Here is a 27,160-nt window from a genome sequence, read left to right on the forward strand (position 1 = left end):
GAAAGTGCAGATTGCATTTATTTTCTGCATGGATGGTCCTCAGTAAGGTCACGCGCGTAAACACACCAACCAAATAGTTCCTACATTCAAATCACATTCAGGTCAGTGAAATGTTAATTCTTCTGTACAAACAAAAATAATTATAATAATAATAAAAATAACAAAACAAAAAAGAGACAAGTCAGCAAGAAAAAACTAGTTCTAAGTTAACAATGGCAGGATGCTACCAAGACAACGCCATAGAAACCTCACTGAAGCAGGAGTGAAATTCAGGTCACTTCTTAGCAAAGCTCATCACAGACTTTTAAAAAATATTGTTGGTTTCTTTATTTCTATTTTTTTAATACCTTGGGTTTGAGAGCCAGATTTTCCAGTGTGATGTGCTAATTCAAAAATGCTAAGCAGAAGCATAAGACTCCCACCTGGTAGGATAAAACATATTTTAACTCCTCCAAAAATTACTGCTGACTGACACCCATTTGCTGGTGATCGGCTTCTGTCTCCTCTTCTTCCACATCTGCATTATATTCTTCAAATGCATCATCGTCTACATCTGGAAGCCCCAACAGCTATGTGCAAAGAAGAAGGAAACAAACAGTGAGTGTAATGTGAAATGAGAAAACAAGACAGTATCAATCATGCCCCGTGGTAAAGAACAGCCAGTTATATTTGTAGTACCACTTAAATCAATTCAAATCAGGGAAGAGTAATAGTAGCCTGGCAACTCAGAGAGTCAATTCACACATTATACAACAGCTAACCTGGCCCATCCTGGGAAATACAGAAAGGGTACTAAAATGATACACAGGCTTGCAAACATGTTTGCTGTAATCACACCTAATGTATTTTTTAAATCTTATTTTTAAAATCCCTGTCTTAAATGTAATGTGCAATGAGACCCAGACTGATAAAAGATTCCCTTGAACTCAAAAGCTGGAGCTGCTGCACGATTTGGAAGTCCTCATTTAAAGGCTATCCAAAGGCTGGTTATGACAACCTGGAGAGGGCAGAATGAGACAGTAGCAACACATATTGCCACTGAGCAACCAAAGAAGAGTAACTGTGATAGCGTGGCTACTCACTTGTGATGATGAATATTTATATACCGCTTTTCAACAGGAATTGTTCACAAAGTGGTTTACACAGTAAAATAGATCAATAAATGGTTCCCTTTCCCCAAAGGGCTCACACTCTACAAGAACAGAAACCAGCCACAGCCACTGAAAAAGACACCATGCTGGGGTGCAGAGACAGTTGCCCTCCCCTTGATCTATATAGGAGGACATCACTTTGAAAGGTGTCTCTTTGCCCAGTGAGCAAGGGTTGCCAAGATGAGCACAGGGTGAGACTGTCAGCATCGCATCTGTCCATGTTGAGCTGGGAAAGGAACAACTTATGCTGGAGCCTGCAGTCCAGAACACACTGTTCCAGTGTGTCCTCAGAGTCCTTCATGGTCTCATCCCTCCCTGCTCTCATACTATGCTACATGCCTGCTCACGACCTTCACTCTCTCAGCTCCACCACCCTTGACCATCCAAGGTGTCATGCTCCCTCCAATGACTGCACCCCTTGCTGCCCCTCATGCCTGGTGGCTCCCTCCCAGATCGCCCACAAGATGTTTCCTCCTCCAAATCCTATCTGGAAAGCTCTCTTTTCCAGGGAGACGCTTGGCACCGTGTTTCAGTCCTCTTCCCCTATAGCAGCCTAGCCTAAGAACCCAGAGCTGGAAGAGCAGCACACACTTTGTAAGAACATAAGAAGAGCTCTGCTGGATCAGGCCCAGGTCCCATCCAGTCCAGCTTCCTACATCTCACAGTGGCCCACCAGATGCCTCAGGGAGCACTCAAGACAAGTCACCTGCATCCTGTTGCCCTTCCTTACACCTGGCATTCTGAGGTAGCCTACTTCTAGAATCATGAAATTGCGCATACCCATATGGCTTGTAACCTGTGATGGACTTTTCCTCCATCAATCTGTCTAATCCCCTTTTAAAGGCATCTAGGCCAGGTCCCATCAACACATTCTGTGGCAAGGAGTCCCAAAGATTAATCAGACTCTGGGTAAAGAAGTATTTTTTCTTTTCCCTTTTCCTATTGTCTACTTCCTGTTTTGCCCCTGCCTCCATCCCACTGTTTACTCCTTTGTGTCAATTTCTAAACTGCAAGTGCCATGGGACAGAGACCTGCATTTTCACTCAGTTAAAAGCACAGCTCACATAGATGGCACTATATAAATAATAACACTTGCATCTTTCATCCATTTGCTGTCAAAATGTGTTTTAGCCACTCCCACTTCTCTAGGTCAGTGTTCTTCAACCTTGGGGTTGTGAAGCCTCAGTTCTGCCAATTTTGTTCCTGGCAACGTACAGGAACAAAATAGATTACCCAACCTTTTTGCATCCTGGCCCCAAGTGCAGGTTAGAGTTTGAGGTGGGTCTTCGCTCTTAAGAAGTTGAAGATCACTAAGTTATGCCACAGATGAGAAGCACAAAGTCAGGGCTGATTCCTACCTCACACTACTCCTGAAATTACCATTTCCCCCACACTTCTACCCCATCTTGCTCCAGCATCATTAGAACAGCAAAATATCACATGGGTGGGGCCAATAACAACAAACTGGTTACTTCCCACACCACTGTGCCCACCCTTTTGGAAGAGAGCATTACCTTGGAAAACAATCAGGGTTATTGTCCCGTCCTATGTGATCAGTTTTTAATATTACCATAGGAGTGCTTCACCAACAATATAGAACCCATGAGAGACCTATTTTATCTCAAGAGATAAAATATAAACCTCTCTGCTGGTTTCATATTTCCTCTCCAACCCTTGCACAGCTCCCAGTGAAATTCCACTACAGTAGTGCCCAGGTAGGATTCCACCACAAGGTCCTCCTATATGGCTAACTTTGCTGCAGCATCAACAATCTAGCCACACAAAATTTCTCATAAGGGTAGAGAACCATTTCAGTTTTTCTCTTGTCCAAACTAAGAACCTCAGTTTGGAAAATATAGAACGAGAGAGAGAGACTGACCATTTAGAAGAACCAGTCATTTACGCCACTTTTCAGTCGAACAAGTCATTCCAGTAAATGCTAACAAAAGTATGTTATAGTCACAGACTACCATCTTACATCCCAAATCACTGACACAATTAAGGGCCCAATCATAACCAACTTTCCAGCACCTATTCAGCTGCTATGCAGTCCTGAGGTAAGGGAACAAACATTTCCTTGCCTTGAGGAGGCATCCATGACCGCCCCACCACCACAAGATACAGTGCATGCCCCACTGGCACAGCTGCACTGGCACTGGTAAAGTTGGATAGGATTGGGCCCTTAGACAAAGGAAAACAAACACTTACAGGTCTGAATGATTTGAAGACTTTTTCCAGTATTTCATGGAGTGTCTTTTTACCACAGGAAGAGATGTAGTCCTGAGCCAACTGCAGGAAAGGCAAGCAGTCCTCACTTTCACTCCACACGTGCTGCAAGGCAAGGCAAGAAAGACAAACCAAGAGTTAAACATGCATGCATGCACGAAGCAAATTCTTTCAATTCCTGAAGAGCAGGGAGAGATGTGGATTTGCAGGGTGGAGCAAAGTAAAACCAGCACCCAACCCAGAGATTCCTGCTTAGTGGAGGCCATTGTATCCCACTATGCATTCAGGTACTATTTCAGGTGGCGGTAGCAGCAGGTGTTGGTCAGACTGAACACTAGCCAAGGATACATGAGCATTGCGAGACCTGCCTAGCCAAGCGGAACCTTGAACTCCTCAGTACTGGAGGTAGCAGTGGCATGAATCGGCCAAGAGACCTGTGTCTGACTGACACCCTTAGGGGGCACAAGGAGAGCATCCCCAACAGGCCCTTGTGTGACCTCTAGAGCAAGGGTAGGCAAACCCCGGCCCAGGGGCCATTTGCGGTCCTCGGGGTACCCCAATCCAACCTGCAGGTAGCCTGCAGTCTCCAATGAGCCTCTGGTCCATTGGAAACTGTTGGAGCCCATGCTGGCCCGCGACTGCCCGTCATGACGAGCTAGGGGCTGAGTTAGAGCAAGACCTTTTATAGTCTCCATGTGTTTTCTGCTCTTCCCTGGGCATTATTTTAACCTCGCCCCCCCCCCACTGCCTCTGAACACCCCCTGCCCCACTTTTCAAATAATTTCTTACATTGTATGTGTGGGATTTTGTTCAACCCACTTCTCTACATGCATTGATAAACCTACGTTATTTGGAACAGTTCAGATGACCCATCCTCCTCCATGCGATAAAAGGAACAGGACCTAATTTTCCTGGATGTGAGGGGAGGGGACAGGAAGTGCATGCCCTATGAGTTGAGGTGTTCCTTTTTGGTGAGTAAGAGAGGATTACAGCCTAAGTCTTACTGAACACAACGGGCTTACTTCTGAGTAAAATAAGAAACATTTTCAAACATCTCTACCCATGAGCACCATTCACCTTTAATGGCATGGGAGTAGATCAAAGTTTTAAAAAAAATTATCTAAAACATCCCCAGACTGGGATGCAAACAGTAGCCATAAGGCACAAGCACCGCAGATACTCGCCCATAAGTCGACCCCACAGATAAGCCGAGGGCAGGTTTTGAGCCAACAATCATGAAATTTTCTATGACCCTCGGATAAGTCGGGGATTAAACTTAGGGGGGTGTCTGACTATAGTTTTGTCTGATTTTACCAGAGGCCAGATCCTGAAAAATAACCTACCACTAATTGTTGCCTAAGAACTGTAGTCTCTAATTTATTAAAAACATAGTAAAAGATCATAAGATACAGTTTTATTCTTTTTAAATTCTGCTCTTCACCACCTTTTGTAAACACTATCAGAGTAAGTGCACTGTAAACTACATACCAGTAAAACAGTGGTTCCCAACCTGGTATTCACGTACTCCCAGGGACACTCAACAGGACCTTTACGGGTAATTGAAAAAGAATGGCAGAAAAGGGCAGGCCGTGCTCCAGAATGCCTTGCAAGGACCAGCAAGGCAGGAAGGGAGGTAGCCAGTTGGCCGTGAAAGCCCCACCAATAGCTAGTTTTTGGTCATCAATTCATCTATGAACCAGTGATTGAAAACCAGCACAGTAAAAAAGCTGAAACATAATATGGAAAGTGATCAATCACCCAGAATTTCTCAGCACACTTCTGGTGCAAAGGAGTGCAAAGGCAGAGTCTTCTGTTCTTCAAACAGATAAAAAGAGAAAACATGAATACAAGAAGTCTGGGTTTGCATATGGAGGAGATGAGGGCTTGCATTATTTACAACATTTTGCTAATAGGAAGGGTACAATTTATGGAAATGGGCTGCCAAGGGATATGCAAGTGAAAAAGGTTGGGAACCACTGCAGGAGTTCCATGTATCAAATCTACCTTTAAGGTGTCTGGTGTGTTAAGCTAGAAGCTCTATATACAACATACAACCCATATCAACTGGGAGTTGATATATCAACAACTCCGTAACTGGGAGTGTGCAACTCAATTTACAGCAGAGAGATGCAGCTGCATATATTTGCAACCCTTTTTACTCAGAAGTAGACCCACTGCTTTCCATGGGTGTTATTCTTAAGTCATGGTGCACTGAACTGTAGCCTGGGAAGGAGGATCCCATCCTGGTGTTTCAAAAAACAGACCTGCTTTGCAAGCATTTGCAAAGCAGAACCAGGCTGCAGCAGAAGGAAGGAGAATAAAAGGTTAAATTTGGCTGGAATGTCCCAGGAAAATTACTATAGCAACTAAGGAGGTGCCTGCCTGAGGTTAAACTAAACTTTTCAGAGCTGAGAAAGAAACTTTTCAGAGTTAAAAGCTCTCCTCTGATTGACCCAGAGATCAGGTGAAGTGATAATTGGAGCTTGATTACTTGGCAAAAATTTTAGTGAGGTATATTTTTGTTATGACAAGTCTGCCTGGTACAGGGGAAAAAAAAATCCCTGATTCATCTTGACATTTCCAGCACTTTCAGGTTGGATGTGCTTGACATTTTATTTGCGGTACTAGGTGTAATGCACCATCTAGCCATCATGCTCACTCTTTTATTCCCAACACACCTCTATGTGAGATATATTCACATCCAATGTGCCTGGGACAACACATTGCTACAGTTATTGATCCAGTCATGTCTTCAGTCTTTCTGAACAAAGAAGCAGGATGTTTATTAATGGAGACACTTAATTTGATTATAAATAGGCTTGTTGGTAAGGATTCAAGATACACAAAGTCCCTACAGGGACAAAACAGAGCTACTGTGGTGTAATGGATAGAATGGTGGATTAGGCCATGGAGGTCCAAGTTCAAGTCCAGCCACTCTTTGGTCAGTTTCACACAGCATAACCTACTGCACAGGATTGTTCTGGTTATCAAAAGTGGGGGAGAGAAAAGGGGCACACGAAACTCCTTGGAGGAATGGGGAGATAAAAATGAAATTAACAACAAAAAAGGAATTTGGCAAATATATGAATGTATATGTTACCCAAGAGAGAAGTATTAACTATTTCGCAGTTCAGAAACAATATGGCATCTGCATAGGATCCCCAAATCTCCCAAGGCAGGAAATAATGAGATGCAAGGGGGCTTCATGGAATAGCATTAGGGGCTGTGTTACTGATACTTAGTTTTTATATGGTGCTTTTTCACAGGCATTATTTCAGGAGTGTTCTGGAGTTTCTTGGGTAGTGCTTGAATTAGACAGCTATACATGATATCCATAAGCTTATGATATTCATAAGCCCCACCCCTAATTTTCCTAATTTTAGTCATTGCACAGCCCACCTTGACTTCCACGTACAGAAGCAAAGGGCAAGAGGGGCCAGGCCCTGTTAGTAAGGACAAGAGGAGCCAGGTCCCCTTTGGTCTCCTATAATGCAAACACTGGGCCTAAGTGTCATTCTGCATGAGACCAGGTTATGATGCGTCTCCAACACTGTTTTAGCCTGTCAGCTGCAGTACAGTACAAGTACTCACCATGTGACTTCAAATAATAGCACAAAAAGGAATTTAGCAGTTGCCTGGTTTAGTTTTTACTACAATTTTTTTTAACCTTCTTAATATTCCCGTGTTTTTAGTATTCCCTTCACAGGAAGACATTACACAAATTTAACCTTTCTCCTAAAAAGAGGTGCAATTGTGCAGATAGCTTCTTTGTCAACATTTGCTTGCTGTGCAGGTGCTAAAGGCAGAGGAGCTCTTCCAGAAAAAGAAGTTGGCAACCAAAGTGGTGGAAAAGCAACACCAGCCACCACTTTCCTTAGTATGCAAATATTCAATACAAAAGAATGCCATTATGTATGAAATCCAAGAACCCAACCTAGCTGTACCTTGAAGTATTTTCGAAGTCATACATAGAGCATGTTATACATCCAAGCCTACACTTTCTAGCAGGTCTCAGTCCAGAGGGATGCATACAAGGATTTTAATTTCATTCACAACTGATTCCCAGTAGTAGATCCAAAGTCAATCACACTGGGAAACATTAGAGAGATTAACATCATGCATAGGCTTTACTAAGAAACCCATCGAATCTAAGACACAGTGCAAGAGGAACAGTGTATGTTGCAAACGACATAGTTTTCAGGATAATAAAGAGGAAAAAATATGTGCTCCTAGAGAAGTCTTTTCCCTTCTCCAAACCAAGTCACTTGCATTCTGTCTGCAAGATCACACTGCTACCTATTTAACTTCAGCTGACCTGGGATGGAATTTGAAACAATCAGTGAAGCATGCCCTTATTCAGTAGCAAATCTCTTCTTGAAACAAGACCAAAACAGTTCCCTGGTGACTGAAAGGTTTTTCCTCAACTGGTTCAGTGCTTACGGAAGTTCTCTACCCGATTCCTCTGGTATCTGAAGCTCCCCTAACCAGTACATTGGAGACTGCAGCTGTGTTCATTACTCTTATTTTGTTTGTAAAAAGCATGTTCATGGTAGTACATTCTGTGCATGTAAAAGGAGAAGAATTGCTGTGCTAAGATGCTATAGAATTGACCTTAGTACAAGTAAACACTATAATTCAATCTTGCATAGATCATTCAAAATAATATTCGCTTGCAAAATATACTACTTGTCTACATACACCAGTTTCATGTTTATGGTTTGTTTAAAATTCACAAGGAAATACATCTATGTTCACAATTGTTTAAAAAAATGATTTGCTAGGCACAAATATGGAAAGATTTAAGCTAGGAAAGTCAATAATCAAGGAAAAATCTATTTTACGCGTTCTCCAACCTCAGAGTATTAGCCACCAAGCACAGCCTTCCTCCTTGACAGCCTCCTGCATAACTTGAATTCCAATCCTATGCATGTCTACTGAGAAAAGGAGTCCACTGACTTCAGTGGGAACTACTCCCAGAAAAGTGTGTACAGGACTGCAACTGTAATGTGATTTCATGCATCATACATGTTCTCATACATAATCTTATATGTACTTGGCTAAGCACTAAGGGCACAATCCTAACCAGGTCTACTCAGAAGTAAGTCCAATTTTGTTCAATGGGGCTTACTCTCAGGAAAATGTGGTTAGGATTGCAGCCTAACTGTTGTACATGTGCCATCTTCACCTATATATCTGTAAACTTCCATTAACCAAGGTGCTGTGATGACATGGAATGTTCCCCAACTTTCTAAATACTCACAGGAAAGTTGTCAAGAATAAGATCACGAACACTGCAGCTTCCATGAGAGAAATAAAAGGTCGGTTTAGGAGGGGAAAATCCCACACAGGGCATAAGGACTTCTAGCCCAATCCTATCCCTCCTCTCCACTGCCAAAACTAGCATTCCAGCAGCAGAGTTTGCTTTATGGCTATCACAGCCTTATGGAAATGCACAGAACTGCATGCTTTCGTCCCGCCACTGGAGAGGCTGCAAAGGCATCACACACTGTGGTGAGATCCAGATTGGCCACTGTTGATAACAGATAAACAGTGAGGACAGGGGTGTGTGTGAAACTGGAACGGGGAATGGGGAGGCAGGAGAAGGTAGATCTGGTGGCTATGGTGCCCACTGGATCCTATCCTATCCTACCTTTATGAGGCTGCCTACCCCTTTCATCTCTTAGGACTTAAGCTAATGAGCAGGCGCAAGTCTGAGGAGACCACTGATGAGGTAGAGGCTATAGAGGGGTAAGGGGAAATAATTTTCCTTTCCCCTTCTAGGCCTCCTGATCCACTTACTCCACCTGCTGGATACAGTGCACAACCTTTTGGTGATGCTGCATGGCAGGGGAAAGGATAGGATTGGGCTGTTAAATGTTTTAAGGAAAGGAGTGATCATGCAAGGAATCTTTGGAGGATGATGAAGTGGAAAATTCAGCTAAAAAGTTAGCTTAAGTTTACTATAACTTTGGGTCTTGTATCTCAGCCTGACCCAATTCTGCAGGGTAAATTTAGGATAAATTAATTTCATGTATGCTATGATGAGGTCTTTGAGAAAAGCTCGGAAGGGGCTGGAGGAAGGCTTGAGAACAACACTTCACCAATTTACAAATTAGCCACCAAGCACAGAAATACTGCCACAGATAATATGTGCCAATGATGTCCACAGACCACAAAAGCCAGAGGGTGGAAGCTCACTCAAGACAGACCGCACAGCAATGCCAGGCCACCACGTAAGACAAGATACTAGCTGGGAAGATGATGCTGTCTGTCTTACAACAAACCACCAACAGAATCAGGCTCCTGGATTTTCAGATCTACCTGTATTTTAGGACGCAAAACAAAAGACCTACTAGAAACTATACCAGTAGACTGAAAACGCAACATGGGAGGACTAAATGTACAGAACACTTGATAAAAAAAACAAGAACAAAAACCCAGTGAGACCAGTGGACTGGGTGTGGGTGTTAACTGATAAGGAAAGGTTCCACCTTGAGGCTCTATTGTATTTTTTTTAATGTAAAGTATTTATATCCTGCCTTTCTGCCTGACAATATCCCCAAGGTAGCTGACAATAAGATAAAATTAATGTATAATAAATACAGTAAGTTAAAAAAAAAAAAAGCAGTATAGAAGTACGGGGGGGGGGGGTGTTGGGAAGCTGATATAAAAAATCTACTCTCCAGTCCTTAGATGTACCGCAGCTGCAGCTCTTTGAGGGTTTCACATGGGCCATGAGGGAAATACCCCCCCACCCACCCAGAAGCTTACTACCTAGCAACCAAGGCTAGGGAACGCCAGATGTTTTTGTCCCTAACGGTGGGACATCTCCTCACTCAGGCAACTGTGATTGATAAAGGCTTGGGTGGAGAATGAAAAAAGACTGATGTAAATGCCCTTCACCACTCCACTCTTATACTCCAATGTTACGGCCTACTGCTCTTTAAAAGGTGGTTTCAAGGAAAAAATAACTCAAAACCACCCATTCTCCAGAAGTGTCTTTCTGAGCAACAGTGTACTTCCCTAACAGAGGTTCCCAAACTTTTTTGACTGGTGGCTTCCTTGACCTACTAGGTCATTGGCCATGGCTCCCTATTAGGCAACAATCCTATACATTGTATAGGACAGCAGGTTTTTTTTAGCAAGGATTCCATGGCTCCCCTAGCTGGCTTTTGAGGCTCCCCAGGGAGCCATGGCTCACAGATTGGGAACCACTGCCATACAGAATTTCCCTTTAAATAAAGTCACATCTGAGGAGTTGGAGGAGCAACCTGACAACTTTGGCATTCTCACCACTCCATTTCTCTGTTGCCCTGCTGACTCCCAGCAAGATCAGGACCCCAGCATTTACAAATAATATTATAATGCAGTGGTACTCTAAGTTCTTGCAGAGGCGGAGGGTAGGCAGCGACGTGATCCCCAGGATCATGTCGCTAAGAGGGCTTCAGGGACTTGCATGCACTTACCAGTCCCTGCAGCAGCCTCCCAGGGATGCAGGGAGCCCTGTGTGACCCTCTGCAGGGCTCCCCGAAGCTTAGAAAGTGAAAGCGAAGCAATTGCGCCCCACCTCCGCAAAACCGGAAGTAGAGTGCGAGCCCCTGTACCCCCCTTAGCGACACGTCACTGCCTCCCCCCGTCCCCACCCCTTAAGGGGGCAGAGGCCAGGGCCTTCAGGCTGGGGCATCGCAACGCCCTAGTTTGAGAAGTTCTATTATAATGGATAATACCCACAAGATTTATGCTACGGTACTCTGGCACAACTCTGACTTCCAATCAGAAGCGATCTCCTTTAAAAACAGTTGAGCTTATGTCCTAGTAACAGGTTTAGGATTGGGGTGGCAGGATGCATTTCAAAGCGGTCAACAACCTTAATTTAGTTTGGGACATGCTAGCTGCTGTTTTTGAGATTGACACAGACCTTCAAGCTAAGGTCTGCAAGTCACACCAATGTTACTTCTGAATAGCGAGATGACAGTTCAAGACAGCTTCACTCAAGAGACTCATTTGGGCTTTTCTCAAGAGCTGCCATGGATGTGAAATTCACATGAACGTGACATTCATTGAACCATTCCAAAGTGACATGGACGCAGACCTCAAAAGGTCTGTTGTGACATTTTCAAAAGCCAATTCAAGCCCACCTAAGTGGACCTTTGTAGGGGATGAGAGGATGAATTATTATGTGAATGATATTTTAGGCTTCCAATGATCCACAGAAACTCAGGGGAAACAATAGCTGCATTAAAAAAAATACCAAATCCATTTTTAAATGTTTCTAAAATGTATGTTTTAAATAACATTATTTTAAAGACAATTCTTAAAATGTACTGCTATAACTGTTCCTAACTTATTCATGCACTCTTACTGGTTGCCCAAGCAAAAAAGGTCTGACAAAGGATGATCAAGCTCAGTTTTGGCAAACCAACAAGAGAAACTGAAAGAGAGCTGAGTAGTTAAGCCCAAAAGTTTTTTTTCTGTGTGCCCTGATTGTTCTGAGGAGTGATGGTTCTAATGGAAGTTCAGAAGTACACATTTACCACTCAGCAACTAAAATACCAAGCAATTATTTGCATGGGTGAATCAGCCATAACTGATCAAATATGGAACAGGCAGAGTCCTTACAGCACTAGTGTCACCTCAAAATGCAAAACTAGCCCACAAAAGTCATTCATGATCTCAGACAGCAGTTTCTTTTTGTTGTTGTTTAATTTTGTTGATGCTACTAGCACTGTATTCATTTAAGAGATTTTCATCTTACCTTTTAGATTAAAAACCCTACAAGGTGGCTTACAACCAGATTTTAAAAACATCACAATCCTTTAAAACAGCAAGCATAAAACAAAAATTAAAACTGCAGCCATAAAATATCTCATTTAAGAGCCTTTAATGGGTTTAAGCCACATGAGCTAATGTGTAGCTCATAAAAATATGTTGGCTGAGCTCATTTTGCATCACAATTAATATAAAAGGTAAATAAATTTTTTTAAAAACTTTGTAATTATTTACCAGGTATAAACTGAGAGTCCACTGAATTAAAACATCAGTTTAATGCTCATGGTGAATAAATATATTTAAGAATTTAAATGCTTCTTAAATATCTTAAGATATTAATAGTCCAATCCTATGCATGTCTACTCAGAAGTAAGTTCCATGACAGTCAATGGGACTTACTCCCAGGAAAGTGTGGATAGGATTGGGCTGTCTAACACCTGAAATTTATCATATGTGGCTCAAGTTAGTTTGGCCACCCTTGTCTATACCAACTATACTAGCACTAGACCTCCTTTGTGTCTTTACCAAGCATTAGTTATGCATAATTGGGCATTAGTTGTGCATTACTGAGTCTTTATCTTATTTTTAAAAAAATAAGACTCAAGGGGAGGGAAAGAAGTTGTTGTCAGGATGCAGTTGTTGCTTGAATATGAAGTAACTAAAGCTATTGCTCAGCCCAAGGAAAGCACAACTGAGCTCAAAGTGGGTGGAATCCAACCACTGTCCCACCACAGCAAAGAGAAAAAACAATGGAGCCACAAACTAGCCTGAGGAACATGGAGCTGATGAGGGAAGGGGATTAAGAGTCATCAGTATTGGGCCAGGTCATTTCTGATTATTTCCATCTTGAGCTTGGCTATGGTGCAATTTCCAGAGGGGAAGTGAAAAGCATTATCTCCCACTTCTCCCCATGCAAGGAAGATGATGCCACGATGAGGGAAAATTATAGAGCTGATTATCTGTCAGTACTGTTTCCCTTCAGTTGCTTTCTGCCATCCCTTTGCCCTGCTCGATCTTGCAGTAGGCATTATTGCCACTGTCTACAAAACTATCTATCCAGATTCTCATTTGGATTCACACCATCTTATATCTGCATCTTAGCGCAGAGGTTCTCAAACTGGGGCGTCGTGACACCCCAGCCTGAGAAGCTCTGTCTTTACCTCTTTAATGGGCAGGGAGGTGGGAGTGCAGCAACACAATCCCTAGGATCACACCACTGCCAGGGGTGAGAGGGGCTTCATTTTACTCATTGATAACAGCAGCAGCCTCCTGGGAGTGCAGGGAGCCCTGCAGAAGTCTCTGCAGAGCTCGCCTTGGAAAATCTAAAAGTAAAAAATCATGACCCACTTCTGGAGTTGCAATCAAAATCCGGAAATGGATCATAATCTTTACTTTTACATTTTGTGAGGCTTGCGGAGCCTTCGGCAGGGTTCATCAACCCCCAGGAGGCTGCTGCTGCTACCAATGAGTAAAATGAAGCCCCTGTCACCCCTGGCAGCAGCGCGATCCTGGGGATCATGCTTCTGCTTTCCTCCCTACTCCACAAAGACTTACAGTGGCTCCCAAACTCCCAGAGACTTTGGGAACCACTGTCTTAGCGTATATTTTCTAATGAAATCAGAAGTGCTGTAACCTAATCCTGCATGCTTTCTGGACCACAGCTAGAAAAAAGAAGGTTCAATTTTCTGAGAATCTTGCATTTGTTTTGTGAAGAGAGAGAGAAGGAAAGGAACTCTGCACATGCTAAAATGTGCTCTTTGTAGCTGTCAAAGGGCTGAGGCCCTGCATCATGGAGTGCTCTTTTCTTCAACATACACACATTTCAATTAAAAAACTTTTGCTGACCAGGAAAAGGGACAATTGACAAAATCGTTCCTTTCCCAGTCTCATCTGCCTCAGATCTTTGCCTGCCTCAGTTTTACCTGAGTGTGGAGGAAAAACGAAAGTAAAGGCAGAAGGGCAAGTGGGCAGGAAATGCAGACAGGAGAGAGTACACAGTACCTTAAGAATGCCACTGACCACGTCTCTGCACCAGGTAAGACAACTGTGCTACAGTCGGTTCAGACTGGAAAAGGATTTCACTGCAGTTGTGCAGGATGCTGAACGAATCATGCTTAACCAGAATTTGAAGGGAAAAGAAAAAAGAGAGAGAAATACAATGGAAATACAATAGTCTGAGAAGAGAACAAAACAGTGTAAAGGAGCTAGTATGGAAGCATTGTCAGCTGTGAGTCACTGACTGAGAAAACGTCCGGTGAGGAGATATCAAGTGATGAATAAGCAAGTGTGAATCAGCCCTATCTTGCTGCATGGTCAGAATGTTGGATACAGTCGCATTTTAGCGCCACGGGGAACTTTTCACAGGACAACATCAACAGACACACAGCCCCCTTGGGGAGCACTGAAAAACAGCTCAGTGTGGTTTCCACAGCTGAAAAATTGTAATGTCTGTCCATCCTGACATACAGGCCTTACAATGAATGAGACAGTCTTCAGATTAAAATCCACCAGATCCAGCCAATCCACCAGAAAAAAAGACCAATTACCAGAAAGTAGGGGTAAACCTGGTTCCCCCTGCCCCTAAGTTCATTTTTTAGATTAATAGAACAGATTTTGCACATAACTCTCCTAGATCTGCCAAGGACCACTGAACTTTGCCCCCAGAAATCCCCCCTCAAAAATTCTTAACTGGGTTTCCGCCTGTAACGTTGCTGCCCCAAGGGACCAAGGTCATCCAGGGTCTCTTGGGCAACAGGGACTGCAATTTACTCAATTCCCAAGCTTATGTGCCCAAACCCCACCAACTTACAATGTTGTCCACCCTGCAAGCTACCAAGCACACTGACCTCCCCCTGCCTGTCTGCACCCTTCCACCCCAAGGCTCCAGCCACAGGTAGAAGGAGGGGAATCACCAGGTTATCAGGTAATTTACCCAAACCTTCCAACAGGTCTTCAGGGCAGCCCAATTCCCTCTGGTCAATCCATAAGCACGCACTTCAGCAATTGACTTAAGAAGTTTATTAAAGCTTTCCCATGTTAGTAAATTTGAGGAAATCCCTCCACACATCATGCTGGGGCTCTAAAGGGAGGGTGCCAAACAGTGAGGGAGAGACACACATTTTAAAGGCAGCAAAAACCAAGAAATTGGCTAACAACTTACTATATTCTCAGAGTCCCACTGTACAGGACCAACAACCAAATTAACAAAACACCCCACCTCTGTAGTGTCATTTCTCTGACTTATACAACTATTGGACACTTATTGGACTGGGTCATTTTTGGTCCAGTCCAATAAAATGGTCTTAATTCTGTTAAGTCATGATCTGCCCCTCTGCTGCAACCCCACATAGCTGCTAATTCTCAGGTATCTGACATAGTTTCAAATTGACAGCACCTGATCTCTGTCCTTGCAGGCCCCCATGCTCATTAGGTAATGGGCCACCCAGGAGGTTATTCCCTTTTGCTTCATAGGGCAGTAACTCACACCAGCATCAAAACTCTCAGCTTTATTCCTCTGGCAGGCAGTTCTCCGACTTCTCCATCGACTTCAAACACTTTCACACTTCCCTCCAAACTGGATCTTACAGGATTTCCACTTCCATACAATCCGAATTTTACAGAAATGGCACCTCACTTCAAAGTGCAGCATTCCTCTTCCCACATTTCCCCACTCACTCCTCTGAGAGGATAGGAGGAAGTGGATGTGACAATGGTGATTTCCACTAACCCAGGGGTGTCAAACATAAGGCCCACGGACCAAGTATGGCCCCCGGAAGCAATTTATCCAGCTCCCGTTATAATTGGGCTCTCCCAGCTAGATATTGGGCTCTCTCATATCTTGAAACTATGAACCAGATTTGCACATTTTCTCTTCTGCCATTTGCAGCTAAGGAGTTTCTCTGTGAGAACAAATGCTTATTTCTGGCCATCATCTACTTGATGTTGCTCCTGTTTAATGATGTCACTTCTGGCCCACCGCAGGCACCATGAATACTAACTTTAGCCTTCTGTATGAAATGGGTTTGATATCCCTGCACTAACCGGTTTCATTATTTCAAAATTTTCAACTGACTGTTAGATTCAACTACATTACAATGGCATTATTGACACTAGATCTGCTCTCTACTGTTACCTGAGAGAGTTGCTGGTGTCATTGAGAATACTCTGCCACTGCTTCTTATTAGTAAAACTTTATTATCTAATTCCATATATGAGTAACTTTTCTTGTTGGGAATTAAGAAGAGGACTCAAAACTAGGCTGGGATAATTGGCAAGGTCTCAAAGGGTACGATGTAGGAGAAACCTTCCATCGGTCTTTTCTCTACAAGACCTCTTCTCTTAATGTTCTGATAGAGATTGCAATGACATTTATATTTATACCTTAATGCAGGGGTGGGCAAACTTTCAAATAACAAGCTGCACCTACTGAAATTCCCTCTTCTATATAGTTGTTAAAGGTCCAGGATCCCTAAAGTTGAAAGTTTGCGCACCCGTGCCTTGTATTGGCAACCTTCAGTCTCGAAAGACTATGGTATCGCGCTCTGAAAGGTGGTTCTGGCACAGCGTCTAGTGCGGCTGAAAAGGCCAATCCGGGAGTGACAATCCCTTCCACACCGGGAGCAAGTGCAGTCTGTCCCTGGTCTGTCTCCCTGGCTATGGGCCTTCCTTCTTTGCCTCTTAGCCTCAGACTGTTGGCAGAGTGTCTCTTCAAACTGGGAAAGGCCATGCTGCACAGCCTGCCTCCAAGCGGGCCGCTCAGAGGCCAGGGTTTCCCACTTGTTGAGGTCCATCCCTAAGGCCTTCAGATCCCTCTTGCAGATGTCCTTGTATCGCAGCTGTGGTCTACCTGTAGGGCACTTTCCTTGCACGAGTTCTCCATAGAGGAGATCCTTTGGGATCCGGCCATCATCCATTCTCACGACATGACCAAGCCAACGCAGGCGTCTCTGTTTCAGCAGTGAATACATGCTAGGGATTCCAGCACGTTCCAGGACTGTGTTGTTTGGAACTTTGTCCTGCCAGGTGATGCCGAGGATGCGTCGGAGGCAGCGCATGTGGAAAGCGCTCAGTTTCCTCTCCTGTTGTGAGCGAAGAGTCCATGACTCGCTGCAGTACAGAAGTGTACTCAGGACGCAAGCTCTGTAGACCTGGATCTTGGTATGTTCCGTCAGCTTCTTGTTGGACCAGACTCTCTTTGTGAGTCTGGAAAACGTGGTAGCTGCTTTACCAATGCGCTTGTTTAGCTCGGTATCGAGAGAATGAGTGTCGGAGATCGTTGAGCCAAGGTACACAAAGTCATGGACAAACTCCAGTTCATGCTCAGAGATTGTAATGCAGGGAGGTGAGTCCACATCCTGAACCATGACCTGTGTTTTCTTCAGGCTGATTGTCAGTCCAAAATCTTGGCAGGCCTTGCTAAAACGATCCATGAGCTGCTGGAGATCTTTGGCAGAGTGGGTAGTGACAGCTGCATCGTCGGCAAAGAGGAAGTCACGCAGACATTTCAGCTGGACTTTGGATTTTGCTCTCAGTCTGGAGAGGTTGAAGAGCTTTCCGTCTGATCTGGTCCGGAGATAGATGCCTTCTGTTGCAGTTCCAAAGGCCTGCTTCAGCAGGACAGCGAAGAAAATCCCAAACAAGGTTGGTGCAAGAACACAGCCCTGCTTCACTCCGCTTCGGATGTCAAAAGGGTCTGATGTGGAGCCATCGAAGACAACAGTGCCCTTCATGTCCTTGTGGAAAGATCTGATGATGCTGAGGAGCCTGGGTGGACATCCAATCTTGGGGAGAATCTTGAAGAGGCCGTCTCTGCTGACCAGGTCGAAAGCCTTTGTGAGATCTATGAAGGCTATAAAGAGTGGCTGTCGTTGTTCCCTGCATTTCTCCTGCAGTTGTCTAAGGGAGAATACCATATCAGTGGTGGACCTGTTGGCTCGGAATCCACACTGCGATTCTGGATAGACGCTCTCTGCAAGTACCTGGAGCCTCTTTAGTACAACTCGGGCAAACAGCTTTCCTACAACACTAAGGAGAGAGATGCCGCGGTAGTTGTTGCAGTCACCACAGTCACCTTTGTTCTTGTACAGCGTAATGATGTTTGCATCCCTCATGTCTTGAGGTACTCCACCTTCTCTCCAGCAGAGACAGAGGATTTCATGCAGCTCAGTGACGATGATCTCTTTGCAGCATTTTAGGACAAAGCCCCAACATAGAGTCTCTTGGAGACATCCAAGATCAAAGCACTGGCACCAGCTCGACCTGATCCTCACCAGACGCTCCAGCCTTCCCAGCATCAAGATCACACGCAGTTATCATGGTGCTGCCTGCGACACTGACCACTCCCTGGTGTGCAGCAGAGTGAAACTGCAAACAAAGCGACTGTATCACACGAAAAAGGAAGGAAGACCTCGCATTGATACCAGCAAGACCCGGGATCAGAGAAAAGTGGAGGAATTTGCACAAGCGCTTGAGGAATCTCTTCCAGGCCCGGCCGACGCAAACGCATCCAACAGATGGGAACATTTCAAGAATACCGTTTACAACACCGCCTTGTCCATATTCGGCAAAAAGACCAACAAGGCGGCAGACTGGTTTGAAGCCCACTCTGAGGAGTTGACACCAGTCATTGAGGAAAAGAGGAGAGCTCAAGCAGCATACAAGGCCTGTCCCAGTGAGCGCAACCTGCAGGTCCTCCGAACTGCTCGCAGCAAAGTCCAACAGACTGCCAGGAGATGTGCTAACAACTACTGGCTCCAGCTCTGTTCCGAGATACACATAGCAGCTGACACGGGCAACATCAAGGGGATGTATGATGGTATCAAGCAGGCCCTAGGTCCAACACAGAAGAAAATTGCCCCTCTGAAGTCTGCCACAGGCGAGGTCATCCAGGATCGGGCGCAGCAGATGGAACGCTGGGTGCAGCACTACTCTGAGCTATATTCCAGAGAAAATGTAGTCACCGAAGAAGCACTGAACAACATTGAGTGCCTGCCTGTGCTGGAAGAGCTTGACAGTGAACCAACCCTAGAAGAACTTCACGTGGCCCTGAACTCCCTTGCCTTTGGCAAGGCACCTGGAAAAGACAGCATCCCTGCTGAAGTCCTAAAATGCTGCAAAGAGATCATCGAGCTGCATGAACCCGTGCCTTAATGTATTAAATAACTAGTGACACCATACATGAGATAATTTCATTTTAACTTCACAACAATACTGTGAGGTATACTGGGCTGAACGATATTGCACTGGTTCAGATCTAACACTAAGGCACAATCCTAAACAACTTTCCAGCACTGACACAGCTGTGCCAATGTAGCATGCACTTTATCTTGCAGTGGGGAGGCAGTCAAGGAGGCCTCCTCAAGGTAAGGGCATCTTTGTTACCTTACCTTGGGTCTGAACTGCGGCTAGGTTAGTGCTGGAAAGTTGGTTAGGACTGCACCCTAAATGATCCAATTCTGGTTTGAGATCCTGGCTTGTTCACTAGCTGTGGTTTGTAAAAACCAGAGTCTCCTGCATTTGGGGGGAAAAACTCAGAAAACTGTGGTTTATTACAAACTACAGAAGAAACTGTGTGGAGAGCACACAGGCATGCGAACCAGGCTACTGCCCATTCAAGGGTACCAATGAGTGGATCTTGAATTCAGATCTTCCAAGTCTGAGTCCAATATAGTATCCACTGTACTATATAAGTTGTTTGTTTCCTGAACCTTATGTCTTATCACAATTACTTTGAGCTCATCTGGATAGGCACTTTCTAAGATCAGCATTCTAGTGAGCACCTGGAAGTTGCAGGAAATGGTATGATAAACTGAAAATATAATGTGGTGCAGAGTATCCTTCTACCAAGGATACCAGTGCAGATGGCCTGGCAACCATGCATAACCAAGGATTCCTTCCATTTGCCTCTATGACTAACTGCTGGGCCAATTTAAGCCCCAACCTCATCTGGAGGTGCAGAGATGGCAAGGCTTTTACAGTGAAATTGCTGAAACCCACCTCAAGCTCAGGGGAGAGAGTGAGCCATAAATACAAAACAAACAGATCCCTTTAGTGCGATACCTTGCTCTTAGGCAAACCATTTACACTGATCTTTGCTTCTTTTTCTGTTTTAAAACTGGGTGCCCTACTGATTGATTCAATCTGTGCCAACAGGAGCTTGCCTCCTGGGGCAAACAGGAGCTGCAGGGATTGGGGGAAATGCAGATGGGGACCATGGCAAGAGCAATGGGTTACAGTCGCCTCCACTCCACATTGCAATTCTAACCCAGGCTGCCTGTCACTGCTACAACCATAATGGGATGGGAAAGAAAGCACAAGAAGACAAAGCATAAGTTAAAAGTAACAGTTCACTGGACCCTTAGCAAAGGGAAAAAAAATCTATAAAAGTCTCCTGATAGTTTCTGGAGCAATCCTCAGGTATCTGACTTTCAAATCCTGCATTCACATTTAGAACGACCTGTTCTATGTTTGTTTTCTTGATGTTTCTATTTAGCACCAAGTTGACCGATCTGAAAAACGAAAACATCTATTTTGGTTATTACCAAGGGAGAAAAAACCTGCTACTTCGGCAGACCAGGATGTACAGGAACTGGCGGCAGCAATGGCTGGTGAAGGTGGGAGAAGCCACCACCTGCTGGGGTTAAGCTGTAGCCAAAAGGAAAAGAAAGAAGCAGAAGACTTGCTTCCCCCCCCCCCCCCAAAACAGCTAGACCATTTGAGGGCAACAAATAAACCTTTCTCCTCAGGTCAGTCCCTGAGGAAGCTAAAGACGATACAGGAAGGAAGCTGGTGGATGGAGAAAATTATCACTCTGATTCCATTTTATTCAAATACATTCTCCATTTGCTGGGACAGCTGGAAAAATCCACCTTCTATTCAAGCAAGGGGCAGACAGGATGGTGGCAGTTCAGTTAGGGGTTCACAAGCTATTAGCAGAAAAGAAAAATGGGGGGGGGGAAGAGAAAAATTCTACCCCCCTTTGGTGCCTTCAGATAAACGGATCGAAGCCTGACTATCCTTCCCCTACCTGTGGGTTTTGTAGGGACTGGAGATCATCACCCCACTTGCTCCTCTTCTCTATCACCTTTTGAAGTCAGCCTACCAGAGACCACAGAATGCAGAGTCCATTTTGCACCTTTGGAGATATGCTGGAAATCACAGCTGTCAATGACAGAGATCTGGAAAGGGTATTCTCTGCCCATCTTTTGCAACAACATCACCAAATAGCTGCAAATATTTCCATCTTTGATTCCCATGGTTTGGGAGCAAGTGACCTTGCCCTTGCCCTTTCTCTGAAACCTCAGGCCTACTAGGAGATCCCTGATTCTAGCAGCTATAGATGGAAGAGTGGAGCCTATGGATCACCCCAATCTCTCACAGGGGAAATGCAAAGCAACAACAGGTCATGCAACCACTTATCTCTACCAAACAAGGCCTGGGGTTTCCTAGGGTGGGAAAATGAGGGCCTTCCACTCAATGTTTTCAAATTAAGGGAGGCCTAAAAGCATCACTCTTAGTTTTGTATTGCTGCTTTAAGGCTCTGAGACATGGGGTAGTTATCATGCCATTCCCATAAGGCCTACACAGCTAATGACCCACAAGGCCACATACAGCTGGCCAGGGGCTCAACTAACATGCTGTCTTCCTGGGATAGCAAGAACAGGAAGATTGTCAAGGTGAGTCATGACATCCTGCCAGTGTGCTGCATTTTGATTTGATGGATCCCAGTGCCTAGAGCAGCCTGCCCCTCAAGCCTAGATTCATGCATTGCCAACCACTAAGGAAATCTTTCTCCTTCCCCCCAGCTCTAACCTTAGCCAAAACTACCTGCTGGTGAGGGAAAGGTTATCTGCACATGCTCAGAGATACTCTTTTCTTACTGATCCTTCCTAAGTTCCAGAGCTCAAATGTTGCTGGTGGTGAGGGAAGGGTTCCCTGAACAAGTTCAGAGATACTCTTTTGTTATTGATCCTTCACAATTACCAGGCCTGATGAGGAAAGGTTCTTTGCACATGCTCAGAGCTACTCTTTTCATTGTAATCCTTCCTAAGTTCCAGGGCTCAAACGCTGTTGCTGGTGAGGAAAGGGTTCCCTGAACATGTTCAGAGATACCCTTTTCTTATTGATCTTTCACAGGCTTCAGTCCTGGTGAAGGAAACGTTCTCTCCACATGCTTAGCGATACTCTTTTCTTACAAATCCTTCACAAGTTCCAAGGTTCAAATACTGCTGTTGGTGAGGGGAGGGTTCCCTGCACGTGCTCAGACATACTCTTTTCTCATTGATCCTCCACAAGCTCCAGGCCTGGTGAGGGAAAGGTTCTCTGCACATGCTCAGAGATCCTCTTTTCTCATTGATCCTTCCCAAGTTCCAGGGCTCAAATGTTGCTGCTGGTGAAGGGAGGGTTCCCTGGACATGCTCAGAGATATTCTCATTTATCCTTCCCAAGTTCCAGGGCTCAAACGTTGCTGCTGGTGAGAGGGTTCTCTGCACATGCTCAGAAATACTCTTTCCTTATTGATCTCTCACAAGTTCCAATGTTGCCACAATAAAAGACATCTGTCAGCCCAAATAAATAAGCAGAATACGCTTTCCAAATATTGGTGAGAGGAAAATGGGGGAGAGGAGAGGGGGGGCAGCCACTCACCAAAGCCAATCTGTTACTGTGAACCTCCCGCCTCAGGCCATGATAAATGCAACACACACCAGCCCTGAACCACTTAACCTCTGAGGGCCTGAAAAGGCCCCTTCATATATTCCAGTGGGGGGGGGGGGTTGCGCTCCCAGACAAGGAGGGGGCTGAAAAGAAGGAAGGGCTGGGCAGGCCAAGCCTTCATTCCCCTCAACAGAAGGTCTTCCTCCGGCTCCCCTGCCTCAGCAAGCGGGGGGCAATAGAGGAAGAGCAGGGCCGGCTCTCCTCCATCCCTACCACTGTGTGTTTGATGTGTGTGATGTGTGCTGGTTTTGTGTGTGTGTGTATGCTTGCGAGGCCAAGAGCGGGCCTCCCCCTCAGCCCGCGTCCCGCAGGGCGGCCCCCGCCCGCACTCACGAAATGGTCCCCGCAGCCGCTGTCGGGACAGAGGACGTAGAAGGAGACGCCCGGGTCGGCGTAGAAATCCATCCTGCGCTCCGTCTCCTCGGTGGCGATGAGCTCGAAGGGGGTGTTGGCGCACCACTTGTCCGCGGCGTCGGCCAGCTGCTGGAAAGCCATCCTGCCTCCCGCCTGGCCTCGCCTGTGCTGCTGCTGCTGCGCTCGCTCGGCGCGGGCCGGACCCGCTTCCCCGAGGACGCTGCTCCGCGGGGCGCGCTCGGCCGCCTTCTGCGCAGGGGAGGGGAGGGGCGTCGGGCGCGGGGCTAGCGGCGGGAGGCTCCTCCGGGCGCCCCTCTCGCGGCGGGGACGGCTCCTCTGCGCCTTCGCGGGGCTTCCATGTATTGTTCACGCGCCGGGCCGGCCCCGCTCCTTCCTCAGCCGCGGCTTCACATCACCTCAGCGCGGCTGCGTCGTCTGCCCGCTGCGGGTCACTCGGCGGCTGCGGGGAAGAGCCGGAATGTGCTGGAGCCTGCTGGATCCGGGGAGGTCCGCCCCTCCCCCCCGCCATCCAGGCTCCTCCTCAAGGACGCCCGTCGGCCGCAGGCACCTGCTGCTGCAGAGCCCCCAGCACGCCCCGCAGCCCGTGAGGAAGGCAGCGGGCACAGCCCGGCTCCTGGCCCAAGAAGCCCCCGAGTTTAGTTGTGTGTGTCCCTGAACACCGCTCCTGATCAGCTCTTGAACCCCCAGATCCTGATCCAAGAACCCCCCCCCCGTATGTAGTTGTGCCCCCCCGAAAACAGCTCCTGAAAAACCCCAGATCCTGATCCAAGAACCCTCCCTATTCAGTTATACCCCCCCCCCATGAAGACAGCTCCTGGAAACCCCAGATCCTGATCCAAGAAACCCCCCCCCGTATTCAGTTATGTCGCCCCATGCAAACAGCTCCTTAAAAACCCCAGATCCTGATTCAAGAACCCCCCTGTACGTAGTTGTGCCCCCCCCGAAAACAGCTCCTAAAAACCCCAGATCCTGATCCAGAAACCCCCCCTGTATTCAGTTATGTCCCCCCCATGAAAACAGCTCCTGAAAAACTGCAGATCCTGATCCAAGAACCCCCCCCCCCTGTATTCAGTTATGTCCCCCCCATGAAAACAGCTCCTGGAAACTCCAGATCTTGATTCAAGAATCCCCCCTGTATTTAGCTGTGGTTCCCCTCCCCCCAAAGAAAACTGTCTGGATTATTCTGCATGGCCCTGCCAATGTTTCTTGCCAGCTCCCTTTTTCCAGTTCAACTGGGCTGCTGTCAAAACTGGAGCCAAATTGGCCTCTCTCTGACTCCGTCCCAAAATTACAGGGCGGCAGCAGCTGCCTAAGTGTTTTCAGAGCATCACAAACCCACAGTCAGCATTCTGGAGTCAGCTGAATCCAACCCATTTTTGGACTTGTGTGCATCCCATATGGAGGGATCAATTTCACTGCAACCCAACTGACCCAAAGAACCTAAGAAGAACCCCCCTGGATCAGGCCAAAGGCCCATCTAGTCCAGTTTCCTGTATCTCACAGCGACCCACCAGATGCTGCAGGAGCATACAAGACAACAGGAGACCTGCATCCTGGTGCCCCTCCCTTGCACCTGGCATTCTGAGGTAGCCTACTTCTAAAATCAGGAGGTTACACATACCCATTACGGTTTGTTAACCTGTGATGTTTTCCTCCAGAAATCTGCCCAATCCCCTTTTAAGGAATCCAGGCCAGATGCTATCACCACGTCCTGTGGCAAGGAGTTCCACAGACTAATCACATGCTGGGTACAGAAAAAATTTTCTTTGGCCTGTCCTAACTCTCCCAACACTCAATTTGAGTGGATGTCCCCTAGTTCTGGTATTTTGTGAGGCCCAGACCATTTCCTTTTGAACTCCTCTATATAGCATCAGTGTCCAAAAAAAATCCACCTCAAAAATACACGTACCATTTACAGCTTGATCTTCTGTATATTTACAAAGCAGTCAACCCCACTGAATCAAAGAGGACTTCTAGTTAAAGCGTTTGCAGCCCCTACCTTGCATTTATACACTGAGATGATTCCAGGGACGTGTGGTGGTTGGGGAGGCAGGTGAGACAGAGCCTCTTCACTGGAGTCCTTCAAAAAGCACCACTACTGTGGGAGGTGTGCAAGCAGTCTCAGCCCACACACTCCACTTGTACACCTCCCACAGTGGCGGCGTTTTTTGAAGGCTTCTGGTAGGGAGGCTCTGCCTCCCCATCCACTGCACGTCCCTGCATGATTCTGGTGCCAAAAAAGCATGGCAAAAATCTTGTTTCCAGCAAGTCACATCATCCATATGTAATTCAGGGGAAGATACTCTGCTAGAAACAAAGTCAGCCTGCCAGCGATCCTGGGAAAAACAGTGTATTTGTTTATGTACAAATACTTCAGGGGAAACAGTCACATCACATGGGTTGGCAAGTTCCTTATGATTTGGTGTACTAGTGAATGTACAAGAGGGAGGGAAAAACTACTGCTCCCAGTAATAAACCACACAGAATCATTGGACTCCTGTCCACTTTATTCCAAAGTAAGCTGTACTCACTGTGGATTAGTCATGGCCTATATGAGGCAGTGTGCAGTGCTACTCTTACAGCGTGATCCTATGCACATTTACTCAGAAGGAAGTCCCATGATGTTTATTTAGTCACCATTACCAAGGGTCGGGCAAGAGTGGATCAGTCCACTTCCTGGCAGACACTTCTCGGGAGGTGATCAAGGAAGTGACGAGTAGTCCAGCATTGGAGTAAATTGTGTGGGTGATTTTGGAATGGCTTCCCTTGGACCTTTTCAAGAAAACGTTGGACCTGGCCAGGGTGTTTTAGGGCCAAGGAGCTATACTAGTTTGTACGCTTACATCATGTCAAGTCCTTCCCCTTCACAAATTCTATTACTGGAGTTTGCAAAAATGTGTTGAGACCTCTAGTGGCCTGTGCCAGCAAGAACCAACCATGCAATCAGCTGACACAGAAACCTAGAAACTTCCACAAACCAGCCTATCTGTGGAGCTCCCCTTATTTGCTTTGTTCCAACACTCTCAAGACATTATGCAAACTGGGCCCATTGCAAGCGTCTTATTATGTTACTGGTGCCAGAGAAACAATCTGAGACCCTTCACTGCTTCAATAGGAAGTATTGATTCATTATATAACTCACTGAAAGATTCAGGACAAACTTTGGACTTAATCTGCATGTTACACAGAGTGGGCGGGCTAGTGAACAGAGGTGGTAGAATTCAGTTGCAGACTATAGAGTCATCTTTTTGAATCCCTCCCATGCAACACAACATTGTGCAAGTAGTAAACCAGCAAATCAGGGAAAGGTCTATGCCAATATTTTTCAAACTGCGTGTCGGGACCCACTAAGTGGGTTGCAAGCCTATTTCAGGTGGGTCCCCATTCATTTCAATATTTTATTTTTAATATATTAGACTTGATTCTTCCAATGCATTTGACTGCATTTGGGGAAATGTTACAGATCTGTATTTTTAACAGGCTACTATAGATATGCTTTTCACAATGATAGTGAATGGGATATACTCCTGGGTAAGTGTGGGTAGGATTGCAGCCTAGGATTGTTACAAATTTTCCTGCGTGATGATGTCACTTACGATCATTACATCACTTCTGGTGGGTCCTGACATTTTCATTCTAAAAAGTGGGTCCTGGTGCTAAAAGTTTGAGAACCACTGGTCTATGTTAAACCACTTCTGATATGCTCATTTACTACATGCTGGGAATTTTATTTGTTACCTACAGCCTGCAATGGAACAGCTTAGAACAGGGGTGTCAAACATAAGTTCCATGGGCTGGATGTAGCCCCCAGAAGCTCTTTATTCGGCTCCCATTATAACTGGGCTCTCCTAAGCATCCCTCAGCTACTGAGTTATGGAGTAATGTGATCAAGATTTGCATATTTTCTGTCATTTGCAACTGATGAG

At 45.7% G+C, this 27,160-nt stretch overlaps 1 protein-coding gene across 1 annotated transcript; it reads right to left on the reverse strand.

Moving 5' to 3' along the window:
- Positions 1-23,732, reverse strand: MTURN (maturin, neural progenitor differentiation regulator homolog). Its single transcript, XM_066628673.1, has 3 exons — positions 23,193-23,732; positions 3,360-3,482; positions 1-569 (listed from the first exon to the last, which is right to left on the reverse strand). The coding sequence occupies exons 1-3, from the start codon at positions 23,352-23,354 to the stop codon at positions 459-461; spliced, it is 396 nt and encodes a 131-aa protein (XP_066484770.1). The 5' UTR covers positions 23,355-23,732; the 3' UTR covers positions 1-458.
- Between the last annotated feature and the right edge of the window lie 3,428 nt (positions 23,733-27,160).

The sequence above is a fragment of the Tiliqua scincoides genome, chromosome 5 (genome assembly GCF_035046505.1).
Source record: "Tiliqua scincoides isolate rTilSci1 chromosome 5, rTilSci1.hap2, whole genome shotgun sequence".
In the NCBI taxonomy this organism is placed as follows: domain Eukaryota; kingdom Metazoa; phylum Chordata; class Lepidosauria; order Squamata; family Scincidae; genus Tiliqua; species Tiliqua scincoides.